This window comes from Rhamphochromis sp. 'chilingali', assembly GCF_963969265.1.
Source record: "Rhamphochromis sp. 'chilingali' genome assembly, chromosome: 3".
Classification (NCBI taxonomy): Eukaryota; Metazoa; Chordata; class Actinopteri; order Cichliformes; family Cichlidae; genus Rhamphochromis; species Rhamphochromis sp. 'chilingali'.
Window position 1 is genome coordinate 17,865,550 of NC_137931.1, and position 26,978 is coordinate 17,892,527.

Here is a 26,978-nt window from a genome sequence, read left to right on the forward strand (position 1 = left end):
GAGATCATGTACAGAGGCATTTCTTGTCAATAAATCATGACATCAATGTCCACTTCTAACCCAGTAGGTAAACATCATTTAGAAAACACAGCTTCTTGTTCAAGGTCAACATAATTGATCATTATTATCACACAACAGATGTAGTGTGACTGTAAACTATGAGTCATCCACTAAGCTGCAGTGGAAAATCAAATCAAATCTGTTGTTTCCTTTTCACCAACAACTCAGTTTGTTGTAAATATTTGAGTGGTGCAGTTAGCAGGGAGACTCCACCATGGCAAACATCCACCCCAACTATGTGAGCTTCATTCACCACTTCCAATGCCGGGCCCATAATTCAAGAGCAAATACAGTGTGTCATAGGCTTGATGGGAGCTGTCCTGTTCCAAAGACTCCTATAAATGTGCCTGAAAAATACAGCTTTCCTTTGCCCAAATCTGGAGAATCAAACTGATGTATAATTTGTGGTTTTACGAGGACAGGACACTGTGGTGAAGCCACTGTGACGAGTATCTAGTTTGGGGATAAAGTACAGGTTGAGTGAATTTTTTGAGCCAGATGTCAAAATATTTAGGCAAGCAAGGTATGCAGACAAAATCCTTGAAAGTTATTCACAAAAGCACAGTCATAGTTTTTGCAATAAACCACAATAAAAATGTTACAAAAAGGCACCAGCATCACAGATGTGGTTGAGAAATCCAGGTAAGTGAATCGAGTTAGTCTAACAACACCTGTTGCAGCTGTCTGTAATGGTATTATAACCCTTTTCCACTATTAAGTACTTGGCTGGACTCGATTAGCCTTTTAGGGTTTTCTATTAGGTGGTAGTACCTGGGACCAGGTCCGTTTTTAGCACCTACTTGGCCGGGGTTCCAAGCGATCTGAAATGCTCTAAAAATATGATGTCAACAAGTCAACAAAAAGCCATACACTGAGCAGCAGTTATAACATTGATGTCCTACATTGTTGTGTTGTGTTTGTGCCACATACACTGACTGAAATGGACTTTCAGCCATGTTCGATAATGACCCCATCCATGCACATTAGGGTGTACTCAATCATAATGGAAAACGACTGAAACCAAGTACACTCAGTTCGAATAAGTACTAGTCCTCTGAATAGGGCTATTATGGTTCCTGTCAGTCAAAGCAGAAAGGCCCCAAACTTTAAGCTTCAACAGCTGAGTTATAAGAAAACTTAGACTTCGCACAGATGTAACAAAGGGATAAGTTGGTTGTAGAGGGCTGTATTAGTTGCTGTATTCTGTAAAGCCGGTATTTTAACATGGGACCCTATGGGGATTGACCCACTTTTGGAAACGGCCTCAAATGGGCACTAGAGGAACTACAGTTAGTGGCACTTCCTACTTTGGCTGCCACATCTTAACATTTTGAACTGTTGGTCAAAATAAAGAAACTTCGACATCTGTCTTATTTCTTTCATGATCATTCAAACCTTATCAAACCTTTATTTCAAAATTGACCCCAGAACAGTTGAGGTGATTTTTTTTCCCCACAGAAATAACCAGGCTAATAACACCACACTGCAATAGAAAAGAAAAACAAAAAAACAGCACCATCCTTAGTAATCCCTTCACATGAACACACAGGTTACTGCTTCTCTACACCTCAGTCACAAAACCTGAAACTGGAGACGTACCAAGGAAGTGACCTGACAATAAAAAGGGATCTGACATTCAAGTTACTCATTACACCAGTGGGAACACTCCTTTGTTTCTGTCAACCACTTCTGCAATGAAATGAAAGTGCCATGCAGTTGTTCACTGGTAGCTGTAACGGCTCGAAGCACTGAGACAGTGACCAACACCTTCCTTTAAGCTATAGTAAAACTTACATGCCACTGTCCTGCTTGACAAAACAATGTTACATATTTTAAAACTACAAACTTAAAGCTCCCTGTATTACCCAAGTCAAAAACCAGTTTTATAGCTCTAATAATTCACTGACAATGACGTATCAATTGCCCAGCTGATATTCTGCAGGCAGCAGAGCTGATTTGTTGTCTGCATGTCTTCAGTCTTTTAAAGAAAAGCTCACATAAGGAATCTACTGGGAACTAAAATAAAAATAATACAGATTCTTCCATGAATGATTTCAATGACTTCCCCATCATAAAAGAAATCGGAACCTTGATAATAACACACTACATGTTAAACTGACAATCAAATTCACCACCAATTAAATCTAGAAAGAGGGAATTTGGAAGCTGGGATTTCATCATCTCCTCTTTAGAGCCTGGGAGAATTATACATGGAGTTTTGTTGTGCAAGAGAGGAATACAGAGCAAGCTGCTCATGCAGGCACAAAGGAAGCTACTGTGGGAGCTTCCAGCAGTGGGGCTTTAACTCAGGGGGACCTAGGCCTCTCAACCAGGCTTTGAACTAGCTGAAAGTTTCCCAAGAGTTTGCCAGAGGGAAGCCAAGCTAAGAGAATCAGATGTGATTGCAAGTGCATGAGAGACAGCCTTATGTCATACAGGGAGAAAAGTTACCAATTTGATTCAGATAGTTTTCATACAAAGGATTACCAACTCTGACCCCAATCTGTTAAAAAATTAGATAACGCTTTGTCATTTTTGAAGTGAGAAGTCTGACATTACATAATCTGTGTAAGCTTGCACAATGGGAAGAGTCAGTCGGCTGTGAAACAGGTCTAGCAATCAGCAGTTTGGTTAAAATGTCAAGGCCAAATGAGATGCAAGAAGCTGGAAGTCTGTACACAGACTGATGAGTGTGCTGGTTAAAAAAAAAAGCTAAATTATTGACAAAAGGAGCAGCAGAAACTGTGCTGTGAAAAAGGATCACTGATCACAAGATGAAACTAACACAGGTGCACTGCTAGGCTAATGAAGGGAGCTTTGCAGTCATATTTAAACAGCACTGTGTCAGGGCCACTGTAGAGAGAAAGTAACACGGTAGAGCTGGGGTAATATTCTCAGAAAAACTCTGAATAATACAAACATTTACAAATAGTAAGGACCCACTTGCCTCACCTCATAAGGTTGGATCAGCATAGTCATAACACAATCATTTGATCATAATGTAATTTATAAAAAAATTAGAATATGCATGCCGGGGAAAAAAAGTGTTACACATTCCTTGAAATGTCTGTGGAAATCTTTAAACGTCTTTGTTTGACAAACAGTCCCAAACCTGAAAATATTCATGGAAGTACTGCCCACACAAATTTAAAAGACTAACTAGCACATAATCTCTGGCCTCAGTTACTTTTTCCTATCACAGTTATATCAGGATATTACAGATATCCTGCTAGTGGCATAACACATATGTCCAATACCAGAGATAGCAAGAGAGCGATATGGCCCTCAAAGATCCATGAGAAAGGATTTATAAAACCTTATTTGGTGGATAACGTCAGCAATCAAAACTACACAAGTAGTTTTGATTTCCTGTGGTAACTTAAATGAAAGCTCATTTAGATAGTGCTTCAAAGTAACCGCCAAAATAATGGCCCAGAGGCGTTACTAAGATGCCCATGATACCAGACTTGCTCATAGAAGGACTTTGACTTTGACCACCTCTGTGGTAGCTCACCAGCAATCAGCGTGCTACAGTGCAGTCCTGGGATCCTTTTCACAGGTGATTTAGCCCCACTCAAACCTTGAATCATATGACCAGAATAGCAGACATGATGGTAGGGTGGGACTAATGCTGAGTTCCAGATCAAGTCAGAAATCAAAATTTCTGAGTTCCCAGTTTAATCTGGAATGCCCCCTTAACTTGAATTTCCTACTCAGAAAGTCAAAGCAACCCCAACAATCAAGAATGAATAATACAAGATGGCAGCAGTTAATGTACAAGCAGTAAAACTGTAAAATTTTTAATCTGGACTGCCGCCGTTGTATATTCATGACTCGCTAAACAAGCCATATGCAGAGCACTGACTAGGCTCTATCCATGCGTGTGCCACAGGCGTGTTTTTAAGTTCCGACAAACAAATATGCTGTATAGCTAGTCATACATGAATGGCTCTACAATGCTAAAAACCAAAACAAATCCTGATTTTCTTGCTTTTCTGACTTTACTGTTGGAACACACTAGCTAGGAAGTGAAGTCATTCTAGAGTTCTGACTTCCAAGGTTATTGGAACATAGCTAAAGTCTCCAAAATTCAAATTCAGACTGTAACCCATTCCAAAGCGGTTCATTTATGGTGTGAATGTGATCACACCTCAATCAGAATCAAATACCAGGTATACGTTGTAGAGATGGCACGATACCACTTTTTTATGTCCGATACCGATACCGATATCATAAATTTGGATATCTGCCGATACCGATATGAATCCGATATAGTGTTTTTTAATCAACAAAACTGTTTTTTAAATATCTTGCTGCATTTTGTATAAGTTCATACTCAAGTTTAAAACAACAACTACACTAAAGCTATTCTGTTATACCTGTATGCAAAAAAAAATATTTCATAGTTCAGCAATACTGATCAATCTAATAAACTTAAACCTACACCATCCTCCCTATTCTGGTATTTTAAAGAGTACTTAGCATAAATATTAAGCAACCTAACTAATAGGGTTCCAACTCCCAGCAACAACAAAAATAAATAAATAAAAAATAGGGAACCACCCTTCACGCTCCACCTCATGATGCTTAATCGACGTAACCAACCTTAATTTGATGAAGTGTGAAAAAAAATACACAGAAATCAATTATTTTTCAAGAAATATTAAATAGATTCAACATCTTTCTTCAACAAAATTGCAGACTGCACAGATGGTACCTTCCCAAAGGAAAAAGTACTATAGCTTACTAGGGTATATATATTAGACTTAACAGTTACTATATCGTTAGCTTCATAGCATAAGTGCCTAAGTCATTGACTTAGTCAAATGACTTAGGCAATTATGCTATGAAGCTAACGATATACAATAATGGACTTCTATACATTTTACATCAGATTAAAACTTTGGGTGTAAGATTCAGATAAATATTAAATAATTAAAAGCTAGACATTTTAAATGAGAATAAGAAAGAAAAGTATGTCTTTGTGCCCTCTTTTCCCTGTTAATGCCCTATCGGCCCCCCTGGCTAAACTTTGCTAGATCCGCCCCTGCACAGTTACCAGCGTCAGCTACGTAGAAAAAGATCCTGGAGTAGAAAGTAATAATAAATAAATTCTAACAACAGCTGATCGAGCTTAAACGTGCTGCTGTTGTTCAGCCGCTGGTTTTCTCTGTCTGGTGCAAAGTGGGCCAAAAGCAAACAAGAGACACGGACTCGCGACAGAAAAGCCGATCAGCTGATCATTTAAGCAGTTTCATGATTGAAGTAGCAGCAAGAAGAGGCAGTCGCTCGTTAAGCTTAACGCAGGAATGCTTTACAAACATTCAGAGATGGACTTCAAATTCAAATTCAAATTTACACACTTGCTTTACTTCTCTCAGGGATAACTTTGTCGGAGATGAAATGCCGGGTTGCTAGCGAAGCTCCACATGCTATCCAGACCACCGACAGGTCCCGCATGCCACAGCCGCTCTATCACGTGATGCATACTGCTCCGACGTGCTAATGTTCTGAGGTGAGTTACAGCGTGTTGCAAGTTTTGTGAGGTGCTTTCGTGATATTTAATGGATCGGATTACATTTTTTATTTTTCTCCGATATCCGATCCAGTAATTTAGGTCAGTATCGGACCGATACCGATACGTAATATCGGATCGGTCCATCTCTAATACGTTGTAAGTTTGAGCTACAGAAAAATTTCCCATAGCCACGTATGCTTTGCATTCTGGGATGCAGCAAGGTACTATAGAAGTGGAAAGGTATGTATAGGCTAGCAACTCGCAGTCAAATGAAAATGTAAATTCTACATGTTCTCTAATAGGAGATCAACACAGGACCCTTTCCCTGCATTTACTTTTGTTGCTCCCCTCTCCGGACACATATGGCCAATAACATTCTCATCTGGTTTGTAGTGATGCATTTTATGTCTGTGAAGGTTCTCAGTCATCCAGGTCATCTCAGGAATTCGCATGATAAGGTGGGGCCAGGTTTCACAATGAACTCACCCGAAACTCTGGCTGATTGGGACCCACACCCAGTTTCACACCTTGGCTAAGGCGATTAGAGGATCATCAGGGGGTCCTTTTGTCCCTCTGTGGGGGGTTACTCCCACTAGGTTTATATCTGGGACTCTCCACCATTTGACCTTAGAACTGAAGAAGCTTCTCGGATGAGAGGTGAAACATCTTCAAGTAACTTAAAGAAGTCCAGACGCTTTTCTTTGCAAGCTCCTTTGACTGTGATGCATTTTAGTTCACTTGGATTCTACTCTGTGTAAAAAGAAGTCAAATTACAGGGAAAAGCTACAAGTTTACAAACTCATCAACTGATTTGAATCAGAGTAAAAGAACCATTGGATGTGAAAACTAAGGGTTATATAACAGGGACTCTCCATAGGTTGTTATAGAACTAAAGAAGCCTCTTTCTTCCAAGAGGCTTCTTTACTTTGGTATGTGAACATGAAAACATGTTCACATACCAAAAGAACTCTATTTGCCTTCTTTCCAAGTACTTGAGACATAGGCTCTAGTGGTAAATATGTTTGAATTATTCCCTACTTAGCTGTTCGCATACCACTGTATCAGGATTTTCTTGGATCAGAACCTCCAACTTCAATGTTAAAATTGTTGAATTTACAGAATTACAAGCAACATAAATCTTTCACAAAAACTGTAAGGAATATATTGTTAAAAAATAAGCCCAAGAAACTGAACTGGAGTCACTGATCACTGATACTTCTCCATCATGTCAGAAGCTCTTTTTTTAATGAATGACAAATATTTGACAAATGACATGGCTTTTTGTGTGTTACCCCTAGTTCATGAAGTCTGCGCATCAGTGTTGGTTAGAGCTGATGCTTAACAGATATTGTGTCTGTATGACATGCCCTTAAACTCTACAGATGCATCTTGATAACAGAGCTATTTAGAGCTAGCTGTTAATTCAGTTCCAAAAAAAGCTCCAAATAACTAGCACTGGGAACATTTTTAAGGCTTAAAAAACAGTGGCTGATGTTATGTTGCTATGTCCATCTTTTGGTGACTACACATGCACGCAACTATCAGTCAGTAGGTCAGTCGGAAGGTGCATACTGAGCATTGTTTTGTGCAGAAAAAAAAAATCCCTGTGTGTTCTGGTGAGGGCATCCTGAGTAGCGACATATGGTGGGAAGGTGTGGAAACAGCTAAGCAAGTGGATCTTGCTTCCAGATTATGTCCCATATATTTACACCCACCCCTAACCCCACCCCCGAAACTCACACAATAAAACTAATACATGCACTAAGCCAATGAACACTAAAGGGGATCCATTACCTGACAGTGTTGTTTGTTGTGTACATTTTCACTCTGTGTATTCTACATGAGTCGAGTGAAAAATGACACCCAAGCCGACAAGCATTGGCGAGGGTGAGATCAAGGCTATGACACAGCGAGCCCGCTACACCTGCGCTCCTTGACAGATCAGTGGCTGGACTTGACTCCACCAAGGTGACACCATCCACCTGCTGAGCCATTAAGCTGCTCTACTGCCCTCAGGAGAGATTGTATTGTGTGTGTATGTGTGGGCAAGAAATGGAGTGCAACATCAACACCACGTGGCAATCAATACCATGTCATACTGATTGCAAAACCAAACAGGCAGCATTTCCACCTGAGCACCCAACCATTGTTGATCATGGATGCTGACCCTGTGACCTCATGCTGAAAGATGGAGGGGGTCCAAGAAGAGTATGTGTCTCTCAGAAATCAATAAAGGGAGGGGATTTGTTTACCAGCTGATTGTGACACCTAAAAGGTGCACACTGTGAAAGGGGGATTGTCTCTGAGAACACCAAAGATCAACTAGCAGCTTTGTTAGGTGCACGCGCACGCACGCGCACGCACACTTCGACGAGCCACATTTAGAGACGTACTCATACAGTACAGAGTACAGTTGGCAGAGAGAACCCTACAATGTGGGTTAGCAGAGTAATCCTTTAGCCCAGGGCAAAGATGTCAGTAGGCCAAGGCAACCTGCTCACAGTCCAGGGACTGAGCTGGTGTGTGCATGTGTGTGTGGCATTATTAATACAAAATACTGGAATTACTAATAAAGTGGAAAATATTCAAGATTAAAGTGTTAAAACTATAATAATCTTGAAGTTTTATGTAGCAGTAATCGGAGGAGCATATCCTCGTCTATCTTTAAGCTTACAGTAACAGAAGCTCTGCTGGACCTCCTAAAGCTCAGCCGATTAGGAAAACGAACAGACTGGTGGCTGCAATCGAAGCGAGCTTAGACTTAAGATATCGGACTCATCGCGCTTAACCCACTGTTGCATTTTAAAAAAGCAACGACTCCTATTCCTAGAAACTGGTCTACATAATGCAGTAAAGGTGTCTGAATCTGCACCTACTGTGCGAGGAATACCAGAAACACTGCGTTTAAGCTCGCTTCACAATCCGGATGGCACGGTTTCCTTACCCCCCCTCTTCCTCCAGGATCCACTGAATGTGCGTCCGTGAGAGCTTTTTATGTCCACCGCAGATGGTAAAATCCACGCTGTAAGTTTTGAACGCGGTGCTCCTCTTGCTTGCAGCTGAACCGCTCCCTCTCAGGTGGGACGTGGTTTGTCCGCGGCAGCCATTCAGACAAATGTGGGAAGCCGCGCACTGAGCTTTCTACTGGAACAATAAAGAGCAACACACACCGCCTCCAGCGCTCCGTGCGCCCCGGCACTGGTGGTGGTGGTGTCAGGGAGAGAAAATGCAACTTGGGCGGCTCAGCAGCGCCATCGCACGGCCTGAGTAAGGTGTTGGCCATTGGTTTGTTTCTCACAATGAGCACTTTACAGCCTATTTAACTTAATAGAGATTCAAATTATTCAGGCCCCAGAAAACAGACTATATCAGAATATAATAGGAGTAAAGTAAACATTGCTTAGATTAAAACATTTGAATTTTATATCAATATTGAAGATAATCCAAAATTACACAATGGGTAATGGGAAATTACAGAATTACACAACTACTAGTAAGGACTACAACACAATGGAGACTTCATACAAATTTTTCACTTTAATTTGACAATTTTTACAATTTAATGTCGAATTTTTTGATTTTTTTCTATCATTTCACCTAACAGCGATGGTTTACATTCTTTTTTTTATTAGGTTGAAAAAATGATTTGTTATAATTAAAATCAAAGGGGGTTTTTTGGGGAAAAAAAAAAAAACAAAAGCTGGAAATGGCCCGTACGGGGATCGAACCCGCGACCTTGGCGTTATTAGCACCACGCTCTAACCAACTGAGCTAACCGGCCACGAGGCTTTCCGGCAGAACAACTGTTTTTATATGTGTACCATATGTACTGCTCACGAAAGCGGTATAAATTGGTTGAACAAGCTCATATTCTTGTGGTTGGTTCTCTCTTTCACTTTTTCATTGCACTTGTCGCATTCCACGACAACCAATAAAAGCAAATACTAATTCTACGAGGCGAAAAGAAAACCTCAGCCCCACATCGACGACGTCTTTCTTTGCCACGAAGCAGCATCAGCCAGGTCTGTTGCCATAGTTACGAGAGAGCGAGAGAGCGACAGAGAGAGAGAAAGCGAGAGGGAGAGAGGGTGAGACTGATCACGTGACCCAGCAAGATGGCGACTATAATGTAGAATGGGGATGTGAGTACCACGTCTTATTGGCTAACCTTTGGGCTACTAAAACCAGCGTGTGTTCTCACATTGTTGGGAGCCGTGTTTGTTGCACTTTTATTTTGCTACGAAGCAAATGCTTTGTCTTCACAGTGTAACTTTAAAAGAAAAGGGTCCACCAGCGCCGCCTTATCCTCCAGGACAGCCTACCAACTAAAGTGAATCCGCTAACGTTAGCTTTCTTATATACCGTGGTTATCTGTTATTGTGGCTGATTACTCAGCTGGTTTTACTCTGACCCGGGTAGCTCACCTCCAGCTGCGGCTGCACTCTCACCTTGTTCCGCTTGTGTCCTCTTCTCTTTCAGGATTTAAACTGAGAGGGTGGAAATTTGGATCTGCTGCCTAATTGTTCATCATCATTATTATCTTAGAGTCAAGATGGCCCTAAATGTCTTTGGTAAGCAGCATCTCACAGTACACGATTGTCCCTGGAATGTCTTATGGATTTAAGAATGGTGTGTTAATTTGTTTATGATTAACTTCCAATCTGTTGTTTAAACATGTTGTTTAAAAATGAAAAGTGGTCAGTGGTCGTATTCACAGAAGTTTCAAATAGTAGACTTGATTTAATGAAGAAAAATCCAGATCCTTTAAATAAGGAAAACTAGTATTGCATTATAGCCATAAGTGGTTCAGTTTGCAGTTATAATTCTTTATAGCATCTCTTATGGACTCCAGGACACTTTGTTTTTAATTATGGTTTGGTTTTTGGGTTGTTGTTTTTTTAACAAGATGTACTGTCTACCATCTTTTGCAATCAAAAGTATGATCTGAATGCACTGTTGTGCCAAATATATTTTGCTTTTCCAAGACAAGCTCTGTAAATTCTCTACAGGCTCCTCATGTTCGTCTTTCTCATCTTCTTTTTTTCTTTTTCTTTATTCATTTTTATTATGACTCACATAATATGTGCAATATAAATATGTCAAATCTGAGGCGACTGTTGTGATTTGGCGCTATATAAATAAAATTGAATTGAATCGGTGTAGATAAGTATTCCCATTATAAGTAAAATTTCCTTCAAAAGTAAAAGTCATCGTTCAGTGGTTTTTATATACATATATATTATATTATATTATATTATCCATCCATCCATCCATCCATCCATCGTCATCCGCTTTGTCCGGGGTCGGGTCGCGGGGGCAGCAGCCTAAGCAAAGAGGCCCAGACCTCCCTCTCCCCAGCCACCTCCTCCAGCTTGTCCGGGGGAATACCAAGGCGTTCCCAGGCCAGCCGAGAGATATAATCTCTCCAGCGTGTCCTGGGTCTGCCCCGGGGCCTCCTCCCGGTGGGACATGCCTGGAACACCTCACCCAGGAGGCGCCCAGGGGGCATCCTTGTCAGATGCCCGAACCACCTCAGCTGGCTCCTTTCGATGTGGAGCAGCAGCTGCTCTACTCTGAGCCCCTCCCGGATGGCCAAACTTCTCACCCTATCTCTAAGGGAGAGGCCAGCCACCCTTCCGAGGAAGCTCATTTCTGCCGCTTGTATCCGCGATCTCGTTCTTTCGGTCACTACCCACAGCTCGTGGCCATAGGTGAGGGTAGGGACGTAGATCGACCGGTAAATTGAGAGCTTCGCTTTTACACTCAGCTCCCTCTTCACCACGACGGACCGGTGCAACGTCCGCATTACTGCAGCCGCAGCCCCAATCCGTCTGTCGATCTCCGGCTCCCTTCTCCCATCACTCGCGAACAAGACCCCGAGATACTTGAACTCCTCCACTTGGGGCAGGAACTCATCCCCGACCCGGAGTGGGCACTCCACCCTTTTCCGGCTGAGAACCATGGCCTCAGATTTGGAGGTGCTGATCCTCACTCCCGCTGCTTCACACTCGGCTGCGAACCGTTCCAGTGCGAGCTGGTTATATTATATTATATTATATTATATTATATTATATTATATTATATTATATTATATTATATTATATTATATTATATTGCTGATGTGCCCCTGGTAGCTGTAATAAACAGCCAAGCTCTCAGTGTTGCAACTAGCTCTACATATTGATAGTATTTTAATGATATGATATATAATATCATAGCCATCAGTGGTTTCACTTTATTTTATTTTATTTTTCATTCCTTTCAGGACATCAGACAATCCGCTAACAGCTCGTATTTGAAATGTGACTTTGTTAAGAGGTCATAAGCGTTTAATCTTTAGCAACCCGTTGTATTTTAAAGTTTGCTTTTTTAATGTAAATATACGAGGCAATTTACTGTAACCCTTATTTTCTGAATGTAGCAAAGGGCCAAGTGTTTCTTACATGTGTTATGAAGGAGGAAAAGTGCCCATTTGTTGTTGCAGATGCCGGGAGTGTGAACAGTCCATGTGTTTTGTCTGGGTTCTTGTTAGTTTGTGTATCTTTGAGCCTGTGTTACCTCAAGAAAAGGAGGGTGAGACGATTGCCCGGGGAGGATTTGGAGTTATTTTGAAGACAGGATACCGAGACGACAAGTGTTGAATAGATAAGGCTTGTAGAGTGGCCTCTGTACACAAGGACAGGAAGTGGACTGTTAGTTTTACCCATGCAAAGAAGATGGAAGACGGAATACATTTCTGAATTGGCCAGATGCTGACAAAAATATATTTTCGAGGCCTGGGTTAAAGAGGACCTTTTGGTACTGATTTCCAGTTTCAAATTTTTGGTCTTGGATTCTGCTAAAGTAGCTTTGCATGGCCTAATGTTTAAAATAAGCTTAATTCATCTTATGATTTGCCTTCACACAGGACCTGAACAGCTATCTAAAACTCTCCACTTTAAGCTAACTTTCTGCTATTGGCTGTTGTTCAAAAACAGCAGGTATCTCCTCTCACTGACATCACACATCAGCCGAAAAGCTCAAACACTGTGTTCAGAGCAGTCCAAACCCTGAGCCTTTGGCTCACAGGGATTACTGTACACATACTGACCTCATAATTTGAAACTCTGTAGAAGCTGTAACCCTATATATGTGACACAAAATAGGGGTCCACTTTAAGTATTTTAATTTAGTTTTTGTTAGATGTTCAGTGTAGGATTTCTTAATTATTTTCACAAACGATATTTTTGATATGTTTATTTCCACTCTTTTTGTACATACAATCTAATTGACTGTTCAAAGCAATATGTGAAATATTACCTGCTATACTGCAGAAGTTATGTGATATAAGACAGTTTTGCTGAGCAAACGAGAAAACTACTTTTCTCAGAGTGCTTTGAAACAAAGCTAGCTAATTTAAGCATTACTAACTATGGAATCATCAAAAACAAGCTTTACATAGCACTGTGAACATGACACTTTATAAATCACATCTCACTTTTCACAGCATGAGTCAGATAAGCTATATCTTTAATGGTTTGTATACAATGGCCAGTAACTCAGTTCAAAATTGCTATGCTTATTTTTTTTGTTTTGCTTTGGAGTTGTCTGTATGTTTTTGTGGTTATGTGTAAATGTATAGGTACATTTACATGTATGCATATAGGCATTCTGCTACTGTAAATAACCTTATAAAATATTTATTTGTAGAAAGTGTAGGTTCGTAAGATTTTCTTCTTCCTGCATCTTTTCGCCTTGGTGTATGCGAGGATGTTTTTATATGCTAACTCAAGTGAGACACAAGGACAGGACTAAAAAAGAGTGAAGAAGCAGCCAGTGTCCAAAGGAAAACTTTGAAAAAGCTTCAGAAATCCTGGACACCAGATGAAAAGATGAGGAGTAACTCAAAACCTTTGCTCAGTGCTGTGAATATACACAAAATGCCAAACTCAGAGCAGAATAAGATATAAACAAAGCGAATAGAAACTGCAGTATAATGAAGTACAAAGAAGCAAGACATCATTCATTGCAACTACGTGACTGATTCCTCTTTAACAACCTGTTTTATGCTTTACGGCACATAAAGGATAAAGTAAACAGCATGTCGTAGTGACTGATGATGCCTTTGTCATGCTTATGTAACAAGACTCACTTTGTCCCAGTACAAGTGGAAGTGTTAAATCTCATTTCTGTTGGGAATTGAGGTCATTGCAGTAACAACACATGCAATAGATGTAAAGTGCATAATTTAAATGTGTACCTTGGGATTTTACAGGCGCCACAATGGGTGTCTTTGAGTAGAAGTGCTCAGCAGCTCCGCAAGAGTTCACCCAGACTCCACACCAGCGCCTGGGGCCAAAAGTGTTTCGGTTTTAATTAGAGATGGCACGATACCACTTTTTTATGTCCGATACCGATATCATAAATTTGGATATCGGCCGATACCGATATGAATCCGATATAGTGTGTTTTTTAATCAATAAAACTGTTTTTTTTAATATCTTGCTTTTTGTATAAGTTCATACTCAAGTTAAAAACAAAACAAAACACTAAAGCTATTCTGTTATACCTGTATGCAAAAAATGCACTGCACCCAAAAAAAAAAAAAAAAAAAAAAATAGGGAACCACCCACCCTCCACCTCATGATGCTTAATTGACGTAATAAACTATAATTTGATGCAGTGTGAAAAAAAATGCACAGAAATCAGTTATTTTTCAAGAATAATTAAATAGATTCAACATCTTTCTTCAACAAAATTGCAGACTGCACAGATGATGAAGTACTATAGCTTACTAGGGTATATTAGACTTAATAGTTACTATATACAGTAATGGACTTCTATACATTTTACATCAGATTAAAACTTTGGATGTAAGATTCAGATAATTATTTATTAAAAGCCAGACATTTTAAATGAGAATAAGAAAGAAAAGTATGTCTTTGTGCCCCCTTTTCCCTGTTCGTGCCCTATCGGCCCCCCTGGCTAAACTTTGCTAGATCCGCCCCTGCACAGTTACCAGCCGTCAGCTACGTAGAAAAAGATCCTGGTGTAGAAAGTAATATTAAATAAATTCTAACAACAGCTTATCAAGCTTAAACGTGCTGCTGTTGTTCAGCCGCTGGTTTCCTCATTCTGGTGCAAAGTGGGCCAAAAACAAACAAGAGAGACGGACTCGCGACAGAAAAGCCGATCAGCTGATCATTGATCAGTTTCATGATTGAAGTAGCAGCAGCAGAGGGAGAGATAGAGAAGCAGTCGCTCCATATATCGGTTGTTAAGCTTAACTCTGGAATGCTTTACAAACATTCAGAGATGAACTTACACACTTGCTTTACTTCTTTCTGGGATAACTTCCTCGGAGATGAAATGCTGGTTTGGTAGCGAGGCTACAAATACACACAGCCGCTCTATCACGTGACCCGTACTGCTGCTACGTGCTACGGTTATGAGCCGAGTTACGCCATGTCGCAAGTTTTGTGAGGTGCTTTTTTGATATTTAATGGATCAGATTACATTTTATATTTCCCTCCGATATCCGATCCAGTAATTTACGTCAGTATCGGACCGATACGTAATATCGGATCGGTCCATCTCTAGTTTTAATCACATTCGCTAATACTACTGTCAGTGTTGTTTATGGTGTGTTACAACCGAATAAAACTACAGGGGAACACTGCCATGATGTTGATATCCATCTACAATTAATTTCACACGGCCTGAGGAAGGGAGGGGAGCTGACAGTAAAAGCTAGTGTGAGGGTAACAAAGATAAACACTGCACAGCTCATTTAAAAGCAACCACGGTATAAATGAATCTTTCACAGCATTTTATGCTTCACGGAGTAGATTTATTCATTAAGCCACTTAGTCGCCAATTATGCTCTGTGTGGTTTCTGCTGTGGAAAAAACTTAATCCATCACTCTGATGTCCCAAGGTAATTGCATACAGACTAGAAAATAAAGCAGTCATGCTGTCAGTGTTGGAGCGTAGATTTCTGTGTTTGTTTGGCTTGTTTGCTTCAGCAATTTCAAGGCTTAGCTGTGAAATTCATGTGAGTGCCCTAAAATCGTAATGCTCTTCCCTGATGTGATTGTAAAACATTTGATTTTTGTCTGTACATTAAGCTTCCCCTTTCTTTACGCTGGTCTAATGTCAAAGAGATAATGACTTGATCAATACATCCGCATTCTGATGCAGTTATATGTTTAATGAATTAAAATTAAAATTTAGACACAGAGCTGTTGCGTCACTGTCATGTTTTCTCCACATGGGGGTGCTGCATCAAAGGAATTAAATGAGAGCTTTCTGTGTCCTCAGATCATGATGAATACAGGCCACCAGTGTGGAAATCCTACTGTAAGTATCAATATACCTTTTGTTTGTTTGTTTGTTTGTTTTTTTCAAACATACCTAAATATTTTGTCTTCTTTGTTTTCAATGATTGTTTGATGATTTTATAACATGGCCTCTTTCCCGTCACAGTGTATCAGCTCCAGCAGGAGGCACCTCACCCACGCAGAGTCACCTGCACCTCTGAGGTGAGAGCACATGTCCTTATTATCAACCAGCACATTCTAGCACGTCTCATATTTTGAAATCCGCTTTTTATCTGTGTGATGTTGCAGTGAAAAAACATCAATAGATCTGCTAGATACACACGAGGCTTTGCTCAAATTCTTATCCTCATTGAACTCGTCTTCAAATGCAAAAGTAGTTTTTCTTCTCTAACATGTTTTCTACGGTCAGCTCAACAAGACAGTCACACTTGGACCATAGTTGTCAATTTTATTGCATTTTTCACTTGCAGTATTTTGTGGTGATGTTTCTCAATCCCTTTATCTGGATAAACCTTTGCTTCTTTAAAAGTTAAGGTTTCTGCAAGTGAGATTTTGAATGTTAGCAGCAGAAAACTATTTGATAACTATTTAAATCCATTCCCTATGCTTGTTTTGGTAAGTGGTCCAGCATTGTGTCCATGTTAGCATGTTGGTCGCCCCCAAAGTTTATAAAGAACACAAAAGTGAGTCAGGTAGGAGCACTAACTAAATTCTAAACTAAACGTTCAGCCAGTTCACCAAAAGAAAAAACTTTATTCTTTTCTGCGTTTGTGTGTCTGTTTCTGCATATCTGTGCATATATTCTAAGTGCCACAGAGTAGATACTAGAGATGGACCAATCTGATATTACGTATCGGTATCGGTCCGATACTGACGTAAATTACTGGATCGGATATCGGAGAGAAATGAAAAAAAAAATGTAATCTGATCCATTAAATATCAAAAAAGCACCTCACAAAACTTGCGACATGGCGTAACTTGGCTCATAACCGTAGCACGTAGCAGCAGTACGGTTCACGTGATAGAGCGGCTGTGTGTATTTTTAGCCTCACTAGCAATCCGGCATTTCATCTCCGAGGAAGTTATCCCAGAGAGAAGTAAAGCAAGTGTGTAAGTTCATCTCTGAATGTTTGTAAAGCATTCCTGCGTTAAGCTTAACAACCGATATATGGAGCGACTGCTTCTCTATCTCTCCCTCTGCTGCTGCTACTTCAATCATGAAACTGATCAGTGATCAGCTGATCGGCTTTTCTGTTGCAAGTCCGTCTCTCTTGTTTGTTTATTGCTCACTTCGCGCCAGAAAGAGGAAACCAGCGGCTGAACAACAGCAGCACGTTTAAGCTTGATAAGCTGTTGTTAGTTAGGTTGCTTAATATTTCTGCTAAGTACTCTTTAAAATACCAGAATAGGGAGGATGGAGTAGGTTTAAGTTTATTAGATTGATCAGTATTGCTGAACTATGAAATATTTTTGGTGCAGTGTATTTTTTGCATACAGGTATAACAGAATAGCTTTAGTGTTTTTTTTTTTTGTTTTGTTTTTTTTAACTTGAGTATGAACTTATACAAAAAGCAGCAAGATATTAAAAAAACTGTTTTATTGATTAAAAAATACACTATATCGGATTCATATCGGTATCGGCAGATATCCAAATTTATGATATCGGTATCGGTATTGGACATAAAAAAGTGGTATCGTGCCATCTCTAGTAGATACACAAACATGGTGAAACAGAGCGCGGACAGACCCATATCGTGATGTTGGGACAGTGTTTCCTACACATAGACTTTACTTGGGCAGGCCATCCATGTATATTAAAGCCCAGTACTTTGTGCTATCCATATCCCTTCCTGTCTTGTATTTTTCTGCTAGCGCTTTGACCGATTCGCTTTTGTGGAGCTCCTTGATGATTGTTTATCTGCGCCTCCTGAGTCTTTTGTCACATAGTCGTACTGTCTCAGACCCCAATATGCTGGTCTGCAGCTGGTTGCTGTAATCATTGTTTTGCAATAGTGACCTGCTGCAAGCTGAACAGTGCCACGACAGTAGACAGGTAAAGTTACAGTCCATGCCTCATACTTCATTTCATGCTTGCCCTCTGACCTGCTATCACAACAAATCTAGTCAAGTTCAGTGTATGCTACAGTGTGAGTGTTGGATATAGCTTGCTCTAGTTGTATTGGTGTTCTTCGTGCAGCTGATGCGATAGCACTTAACTGAAACAGGCTTCCGATAAATGACATACTACATGGGCTTAATTATGGGGCCAGGCTTTGGCTCTTAGGACACCTGGGGGGAATTTAGCAATGAGCTGGGCTGCAGTCCACTGGAAGCAGCTGAGCTCCAGCGTGACATCTTGTGGTTCTGCATGTATATAGCATGTGAAGCAGGTGATGAAGTCTACATGTGTACTTGTTGTACTTGCTCTTACTTCAGAAAACTGCTTCTTTCCATGCTTTGGTAAGAACCCGCTGTTCTGTTAAAAGTTTTAGAGCGTATGGGCATGTGTCATTATGGATTTTTCAAGTGAAATCTACTGAAATCGTGCAAAGGACTTCAGCTGTAAGTTTGAGACCCCTTTACCCTGAATCTCTAGCATCAGCATAGTTTCTGTTCTTGGTTTTAATGACAGTTGAGTGTGATAATAACCAACAACAGAAACCTTATTGGTGTAGATCAAGTCTGGAGTAAGCATGTTTGTCTCCTCAAAGAGACTGCTGACTCAGCTTGTACCAAGGCTGATTGTTTTTTCTGCTGCACTTCACCTCTCAGTTTTTTTCAGGGGCGACATTTGTCAAGCTGTCTTTAATCTAAAGTTGTCAGCCGGCACTATATCATGCTCTTATTATGTTTAGCTTTGGTATTATTAAGGCAATCTAACAGGATTTTTCACACTCTGTCCCTGCCGTACTCAAAGCTGTTCTGCTTCGTTAGCAGAGGAACAGGCATAACAGGATAGATGGGAGAGATCAGAAATTATGTTGTGCTAAAGGTCACACGCTACACTAATCCAGAGCTACACAAAGGACATGAAAAAACCTCTTAGCGTCGTGTTCCAGCTGATCCTCATCCTCTGAAAATGCAGGCTTGGTGCTTCACTTGTTAAAGTAGTAAGGAAATATCCAGTTATTCCCACAAACGAATTCACTTGTAACAGCTTTATTTAATTATTACAGCAAACTGAAGTGTGTTTATGTCTTAGTTAGTGGTGGAGTAGTTTATTGAGAAGAGGTTTTGTCCTAGCCCAGGGCACGCAGGTGGTTTGGCATGATGCTGATGTCCACTAAATGCCACGCAGCAGCACATCTGCTCAGCATGGGTTGGAGAAATCCAAGGGGGATTAATAAAGATGGATGGGGGGGTTGTACATCTGGTTTTTGCGTGTAAAGACAGTCATCTTAGGGTATGATGGGAGGATAGTAGGCTGTGTGTGTGTGTGTGTGTGTGTGTGTGTGTGTGCGCGCGCGTGTGTGTGTGCGCGCGCGCGCGTGTGTGTGTGCGCGCGCGTGCGTGCGTGCGCGCGTGCGTGCGTATGCAAAATGAGCAGCTGTTGTGTCTGATGCCCTGGCCTTGGTTTGGTAGTCACCGCTGACCTATTTGAAGCAAGCAGAACCCCCCCCCCCCCCCACCAGCAGCCCCACTTTGTCTCCTGGGTGTGCAGCCGTATGTGATTTAATGATGTACCAATAAGCACTTATCTGCTGCTGGTACTTTTGGTACAATTTGTGGTGCATAACAGTGGTGCAAAGGAGACAAAGAGAGTGTGTGTGTCCTTTAGCTGGAGGACCGGAGGTTACGCTGTGTTACTGCTATGGCAATAACATTTTTTAAAGCAGTGCAATCAAACAATCAATTACACAACATTAAAGAAGCAAACACAGCCTGCAGTGCATTTAAGTGACTTGGTGTTGAAAACATTTGTAGGTTTATTGATTTGACTTTGCTTTAAAGGGCACAGAGGCAAGAGTAGTGCCATGAAAAACTCTGTTCTTGACCAGGTTTTTTGAGTGGATAAAACATAACAACACCTCTCTGAAGGAAAAAGGTCATATAATAATCACAAACATTTACTAGCCACATGTTTCTGAAATATAGTATCAGAAATTTAATATGTGGATAGGCTGAACAGTTCAAAGATTTTCAGTAAATCTGTGATCATGGTTTAAAATTTTCTGGCATGGTTTAGCGGATTCAGACTTTCTAGACAAGTTGGTTCACATAATAGTTTAAAATGTACTCATCTGTGCAATAACTGATATTTTAAACATTCAGTATTGATTTCATGTTAAAGCTGCTTTCCTGTTGATATTAACTGAAGGGTTAATTTAGCAGTTGTTTCAGATGACGATGATGTTTGGTCTTGTTGGTCTTTTATCACTTCTTTTCCATGAAGCATAGTTACTCTTGTTCTTTTTGCTCTTGTATTATTGTATTGCCAGTTACCTTCCTCACATTCTGAGTGTGAGGAAGGTAATTATTTTTGCCATAAATTAAAAATATTATAAGGTGATTTGACCACATAAATTGTGAAGAGAAATGTCATATTGGGACCATAAAGTATAATTTTACTGTAATATTTTATCTTTTCTTCCTTAAAGGTTATCTATTGTGGTAATTCCCATCTCCATATTTTTATTGTTGGAATCTTAAATTGGGCCTTGGTGACCTTCAATTCACATTTTTCAGAAATGAGCCGTTTTAACCCTTTAAAGCCGGTCAGAGCAGCACGCTCCGTTTTGCGTAACTATTTTTAAATACCTGTAGAACCGGAACCACGTAAGCTAGCGCAATAATTTTTTTTGCATATGAAACCAGAGGAGTTGTACTTACATCTTATGCTATCAGCTTGTCCTCGGTCACGGTTTCCTTCCACATATATCTTTGCAACAACTCCATAAAAAGCACTTGCAGCAACAAAAACATAATATTCCAGAAACACGCTTTGCCGATCCGATCAGCTGTTTGTAACACTTCCTACGTCCATCAGCGCGAACTATCGCATGTCCTCCATTTCCTGCCCAAAACCGGAAGTGACGTCATTTTGCGGAAATGTAGTTTTTTACTATCAGGGCCTTATGAGCCTATACTGGTGTTTTTAAAAGTTATGTTTGACTTTATGACTTTCTGTGTCTTTTCTGGGATGCTTAGGACTCATATTGCACTGCTGGAAATAGTTTATTTTGATGCATATGCTGCTTTTTTTGCAAATTTGCATTATAATATTTATTTTCGTTTTTCCTGCAGTATATAAAAATTGGTGTATTTCAAAAATAAAACTATGAAGACACTCAAAATAAATTTCCTGTGGTGGGAAACTATTTTGTGAAAATTTTTTGTATTTACAGTTTTGAGGGATAAGCCTCTTAAATTTCTCTAAATAGAAATATATGTTAAAAAAACAAAAACGATTTTACATTTTTTTGTACTTTATTGCACTTTTTTGCAATTTATATAATTACTATGCACTTAATGCAGACATATTATTAAAATTTGGGATATAATGGTTGTATTGATGTATATCAACTTGAAATGCTTCCAAAATTGGCCCTACAGCATGTAAAAATATAATATAAGCTCTGGCGGGCTTGGTTCTATGGTAGGTCTTAAAGGGTTAAGACCCTTCCTTCTCCCTTTTGGCCAGCTTTGTTCTGATTGGTTGCACCTTTTAAACAGAAGGTTGGTGGGTGTTACTTCTGTGCTCACAGGCAAATATGTGTGCCTGTGCTGACCATATTAGTCCCATCCCCTTTTTAGTGATACCACACAGATATCCAAGAGTAGAAAAGTGTATAGCAAAGTCTGAACCTTTGGCTCACAGAGTGGACTACATACAACTTGCAAATACATACCTTTAGCTGCATTTAGTGACATCATTACTACCTTGGTTCAGTTTGCCTATTAGCAGAAATACTCAAAATGTTCTGGTTAGATTTGCATGAAGAGTTTTAACAGAGGTGAGTCTTAGCCTAGCTCAAAGTAGAGCCGACCAATAAAGACTGATACTGACACCGACACCAATATTTAGTGAAAAGTCTGATATTTTGGCTGAATTTTTTTTTTAAGTTTCCTTTCAGGCACACACAACATATTTCCCTAACATTTGTTATTTATTTTTTATTTATTTTTGCCTGACTCTGTTCAGGGGCCTGTTCTTCGTACCTCGCTAAGTAAGTTAGCTGGATTAGATTGTTGACGATTTTGCGTGATCCTGGATCGTTCGGTTCCCCGAAGCTCATCCGGGACTTGCTGTCATAGCAACAGAGCCGTAAGCGTAAACCTGCTCGGGAGCAGGTTTACTTTATGTAAACAGGATTAGATCGCGGCCACGCAGGTATGTCCGCTTCATTTATACGAAAGCAACAGCGATATTCCACCACTGTTTCACCATAAATAAATAACATCAATATAACTAAAGATAATGCAGCACTTGATCCTTTTATTGATGTCACACAGATACATACAGGTCATTTCCTAAAAAAGGGAAATGTACTATTAACATTCTATCACATGTATGTGATTATTACAGATGTAATTCATATTTCAGAGTAGTAATTGCAAATTACTTCGTGTAATCAAGATGAGAGACCACGGCTATAAAAGCGAAGGTGGATTTGGGAAGCCTGTCGCAGCCATGTCCTGTCCGTATACGCGAGCCACCCATTGCGGAAGGTGCAAGATTGATAAGGAGAGTCCTCAGAATTCAGCGTATATTGCGGGATAGACAGGATCCTTTAGCTCAGCGCGACAGTGTGCTCATTGAGAGATATCGATATTCCCGTGAGGGTATTATTTACTTAACCAACTTGTTGACGAGGGGGTGCAGGACCACCACCTGTCTTTTTTTCCTCTGCCCTTTTCTTGGTTGCTGTTATGAACAAATTAACAGAGTATTACAGGCCAGTATTACCTTGCCAAGAGACGAAAAGCAATCTAAGAGATAAATATTACCATTCTGTAGAATACTCCTGTATTCCACTTTTACTTGTTCCCATGTTCTTGTGGGTCCTGTTGTGGCTCTAATGTGAAAGGGGATATAATATAACATATTATAATATAATATAATGCCATATGATATTGGACAATATAGTGTCATATGATAGATCTACCCTACCGCCTACTGGTGTTGGCCAGAGGGGCCGATGGCGCAATATGGCAGCCTGGCTTCTGTCAGTCTGCCCCAGGGCAGCTGTGGCTACAACCGTAGCTGCCTCCACCAGTGTGTGAATGTGGGAGTGAATGAATAGTGGTATCGTAAAGCGCTTTGGGTGCCTTGGAAAGCGCTATATAAATCCAATCCATTATTATTATTATTATTAAATTACCTACGAGTTTGATTTGTCAGCAACTTTCTGCCAGCCCTCTCTCCTTGCTTTTGCAGCCTTTGCAGTGTTCTCTTGCGTTTTAATTAAACTCTGAAACTCCTGAAATCCCTCACTCATGAGTTCTTGCTCTGCTGCCGGAAAATACCGAGCACGCCCCTTCGACATTTTCGCCGACCAATCAGCGGGTTGCCGATCAATGTTTCTACTATCGATGCGTAGCCCCTTTTACGACACCCAGTGATGTCACATTCCTGCGTCCAGCTGTACTAATCGTCAACAGCAGGTGTGTTCGGGGAACCGGATTAGCGAGCTCACGGTTAGCGCGATGGTTTGGTCTTGGATGTGTCATTTGATCTTGGATGTAGTAAGCGACGTACGAAGAACAGGCCCCTGATCAGCTAGTTTTTGTGTTTGTGGTGTTCCAAACATGTCGGTAAGTTGTAGAGTGCCCTCTGGTGAGCAAGCATGCAGTATCTTTATTTAGCTTTTTTCATTGGCCTCTGTAAATGCTGGTACCGACATATATTCAGATCCACTATTTTTTTAATTTCATGTGTTTGCTTCCACGCCCTGTCTGACACATTGTGAAAAAAATCTTTCCATTTCCCTCTGTGCCCTTTTATTTCATCATTTCATTCAAAAACTTTGAAAAGACTGAAGATAAGCTTCTTTTTGCTTCTTTCCCCCCCAAGCTTGCACTCAACAGTATGTCCATTGCATGCATGGTTTACTGACAGGCCTCAGAGCAGATCTGGACGCTGTCCAGAGGTGCACGTGCATGGCAGACAGCAGAGATCGCATGTCTCCTCTCTCCTCAACAGCTAGACTAATTCTGCCCCCCCTCGGGATTTTACCAACTTGACCACTTTTGCATTAGAGTCAGTAGGCATTTAGTTTGTGCTCCAATTTCTTCTAAAAATAAAAACTTGTTTCCATCGTGACTCCATGTACAAGTGCTCGATTTCCATTCCCTGATTGCTCCTTATCTACATCTTATGGTGTTTGAGACCCCCCCCCACACACACACACACACACACACACACACACACACACACAGACATAGGGCATTTAACTTATTATTTACCATTGTTTGTTAGGCCCTTGCTGATTTATTGGCTCAACAGCAGTTTTGCTGAGAATAACACGATGCTCTGCTTTTTATCTGACTCATGCAATTTTCTTGATGCCCACACACTCACAAACTCTCACTCATACACACACACAGCTGAGTGTTAAGTGAGGCTTACATTCAAATGCTGAAAATGTTACATGCTCTTTGAGCAAGAGCACACAACTTGTGTAGTGTTAAAGCATTTTACACACTGTATTGTGAGATTATTTTAATTTTTTGTTTATTTAACAATCACCATTTCTCTCCCCTACAGGTGGAAAACCGACCTAAATACTATGGCAGAGAGTAAGTTGGCTTTCTCTGTAGTAGTAGATTGTGTTAAGCACTTTGTGTCATTACATTATAAACAATGAGGATTATTTTCAATTGGTATGTGGATTTTTCTTCATTAGATTCTTCAGTTTATCAAATAAGCTTACATTTAGCTATTTTTGCATCCAGGTTCCATGGGATGATCTCAAGAGAAGAGGCTGACCAGTTACTGAGTCAGGCAGAGGGCAGCTACCTCATCAGAGAGAGTCAGAGGCAGCCAGGCACTTACACACTGGCTCTAAGGTATGCTAGTTTGGGGAGACAGAACAAACATGAGCTTATTGGCAACACTAGATTTTTCAAAAAAACCGAGAAGAGCATTCTGGAGTAAGAGCATTGTCTTTAAGTGATGACGGGATGGATCCTGCTACTGGGCCCAAACTACTATGCGTTTAATAAGGCTGTTGTGTTTTTAACATGTTTTAATGCTTTGCATCTTGTTTTATTTAATCTACAAGCACCTAAAACAGTCAGTGATCACTGTCAGCCTCTTTCGGTTTTTATTACCGCTAATTTTAAAGCTCAGTTTTTAAAACCTTATGATGTAACTACAGCCCAGGCAATGCAGCAGTATATTAATGACTAACCTTGTATTATGGATGGATTTTCTCACTTGTTCTCCTGACTGAAGTTTGGTCCTTTTACAACATCCTGCCATGCAATTGCATTTGTCCCTAACCATCGGGAACCCTCACATTAACTTCTATTGAGTGGAAAAAAGTTAGCGTTTGTCCTCCAGCTTCACTGTTTATATTATGCTAACATAGGTGTGTCGGTAGCGATTACGTAGCACATCATTAGCTAACACATACCAGCTATCCCAATTTCAGTAACCTTGCAAAAGTCACTGCTGTTTAGTTTTCTGTCTCCATTTATGTTGGAAGTGATAGCAGAGCTGTAAGTTTTACCTTTTCTCTCAGTCAGAACATGCTATATTATATTTAGATGGAAACTAGCAAGCTAACTCCCTGGTAACTTCTAACTCCGTTAAGTCACACTGATCATTTTATTACAGATGAAAGAATTTAGACAGTTTTCAACTCTCAGTGATGGTGCAGTGAGCGCTTGACTTTGGGACCTGCAGCGTAGTTTGGGCCCAGACATAGCTAATGACATCAGACTTAAATACTGGATGGAATGGGAGCATGAAGGGAAAACCTTCAAATCAAGGACAAACAGTATCCCACATTCTTGATTTTTAGTTCACAAACACTTGTTGTAATGACTAACTACTCCTGACATTTTGGAGATGTTAGCTCTTTACACAGTAAAGTTACAGTGGGATACAAATAATATCAGGCTGATCCTGCCATGATTTGTTCCCCCGGTTCAAATCACAGACAAACAGGATCCCACAGCTGTTTATGTGTTTAAACCCATTTTGCACAGAGAGGCATTTTTTGAAAAATGTACTGATAGCAATGTTGAATATTATTACACAGTAAAAAAAAAAAAAAAAAAAAAAAACTACAGGTAAAATAATCACACCGTGACGCCTCTGCCTTTCTAAATGGAGGGACAGTAACTGTGTGTGTATATGTAAGCGTGTAAAACCTGAAGATAATCAGATTAACAGTATTTTGTTTCTATCTGCCATTCTGCAATTCATCTCATGTAAACAATAACGTGGCGCACAGCGCGACGTGAAAAACATTTTTCTTGTAAAGCAAAGGGGGGGGGCTAGCAAAAAGAGTTTGGGAACTACTGCACTAATATATAATATATATTAGTGCTGTCAAACAAGTAAAATGTTTAATCTAATTCGCCACAGGGTTACTGTGGATTCATTTTGATTAATCATGATTAAATATCATTCATTTTTATTCAATATTAATCACATTTCATTTTGCATGATAAAAACAGACCCCAGAAAAATGGGAAAATATATGCACTTAACATGTTTATTGAACATCTTAAACATTCATGTTAACAAAAAACTCTGTAAACATTTATCCACTCTCTCTGTCACTCTTGGAGAGGCACTTCAAGTCCTTGAAACGAGGAACCAAAGCTATGTAAAGCGCTTGTTCTCAACGATATTAATAGGTCTGCAGTTTGTTGCAATCCACTTGGCAATTGTGTCAGTCAGTATTTCTGAGGTAGACTTACTCAGTCCCCGATGCTCCGTGAGTGGTTTGTCGCAAGCTGGGTGACGCGTTAGCCAAGGTCCTAGCAGCATCCCCGACTAACGTATGCTTCGTGTCAATGTGATATTTTAAGCTGGAAGTGCTTCGGTGAAAAGAAAATTCCTTCTTGCACAATGTGCAGAATACTTTATGTCGGTCGACTGTTCCGTCTTGTTATTTTTTTTTAAT

The 26,978-nt window shown here is 40.2% G+C and overlaps 2 protein-coding genes across 6 annotated transcripts in view; one reads left to right on the forward strand and one right to left on the reverse strand.

The window, feature by feature from the left end:
• LOC308393898 (FERM, ARHGEF and pleckstrin domain-containing protein 1-like) overlaps positions 1-8,769 on the reverse strand; it is a 70,083-nt gene extending 61,314 nt beyond the window's left edge. For all 3 annotated transcript variants that reach the window (XM_080877931.1, XM_080877930.1, XM_080877929.1), the window contains exon 1: positions 8,523-8,769. The gene's annotated coding sequence lies outside the window, so the exon portion shown is untranslated. The remainder of the gene's footprint in view (positions 1-8,522) is intronic.
• Positions 8,770-9,633: 864 nt separating this feature from the next.
• Positions 9,634-26,978, forward strand: part of LOC308394217 (N-chimaerin) — a 30,668-nt gene continuing 13,323 nt past the window's right edge. The window contains exons 1-6 of one of the 3 annotated variants that reach the window (XM_080878447.1): positions 9,634-9,720; positions 10,058-10,149; positions 15,878-15,916; positions 16,043-16,098; positions 24,605-24,636; positions 24,793-24,906. In XM_080878447.1, coding sequence (XP_080734573.1) covers positions 10,131-10,149; positions 15,878-15,916; positions 16,043-16,098; positions 24,605-24,636; positions 24,793-24,906 — 260 coding nt within the window. In that variant the 5' untranslated portion in view covers positions 9,634-9,720; positions 10,058-10,130. Of the gene's footprint in view, positions 9,721-9,740; positions 9,923-10,057; positions 10,150-15,877; positions 15,917-16,042; positions 16,099-24,604; positions 24,637-24,792; positions 24,907-26,978 lie in introns of those variants that run through there. The other 2 variants (XM_080878449.1, XM_080878448.1) reach the window with 2 other exon arrangements.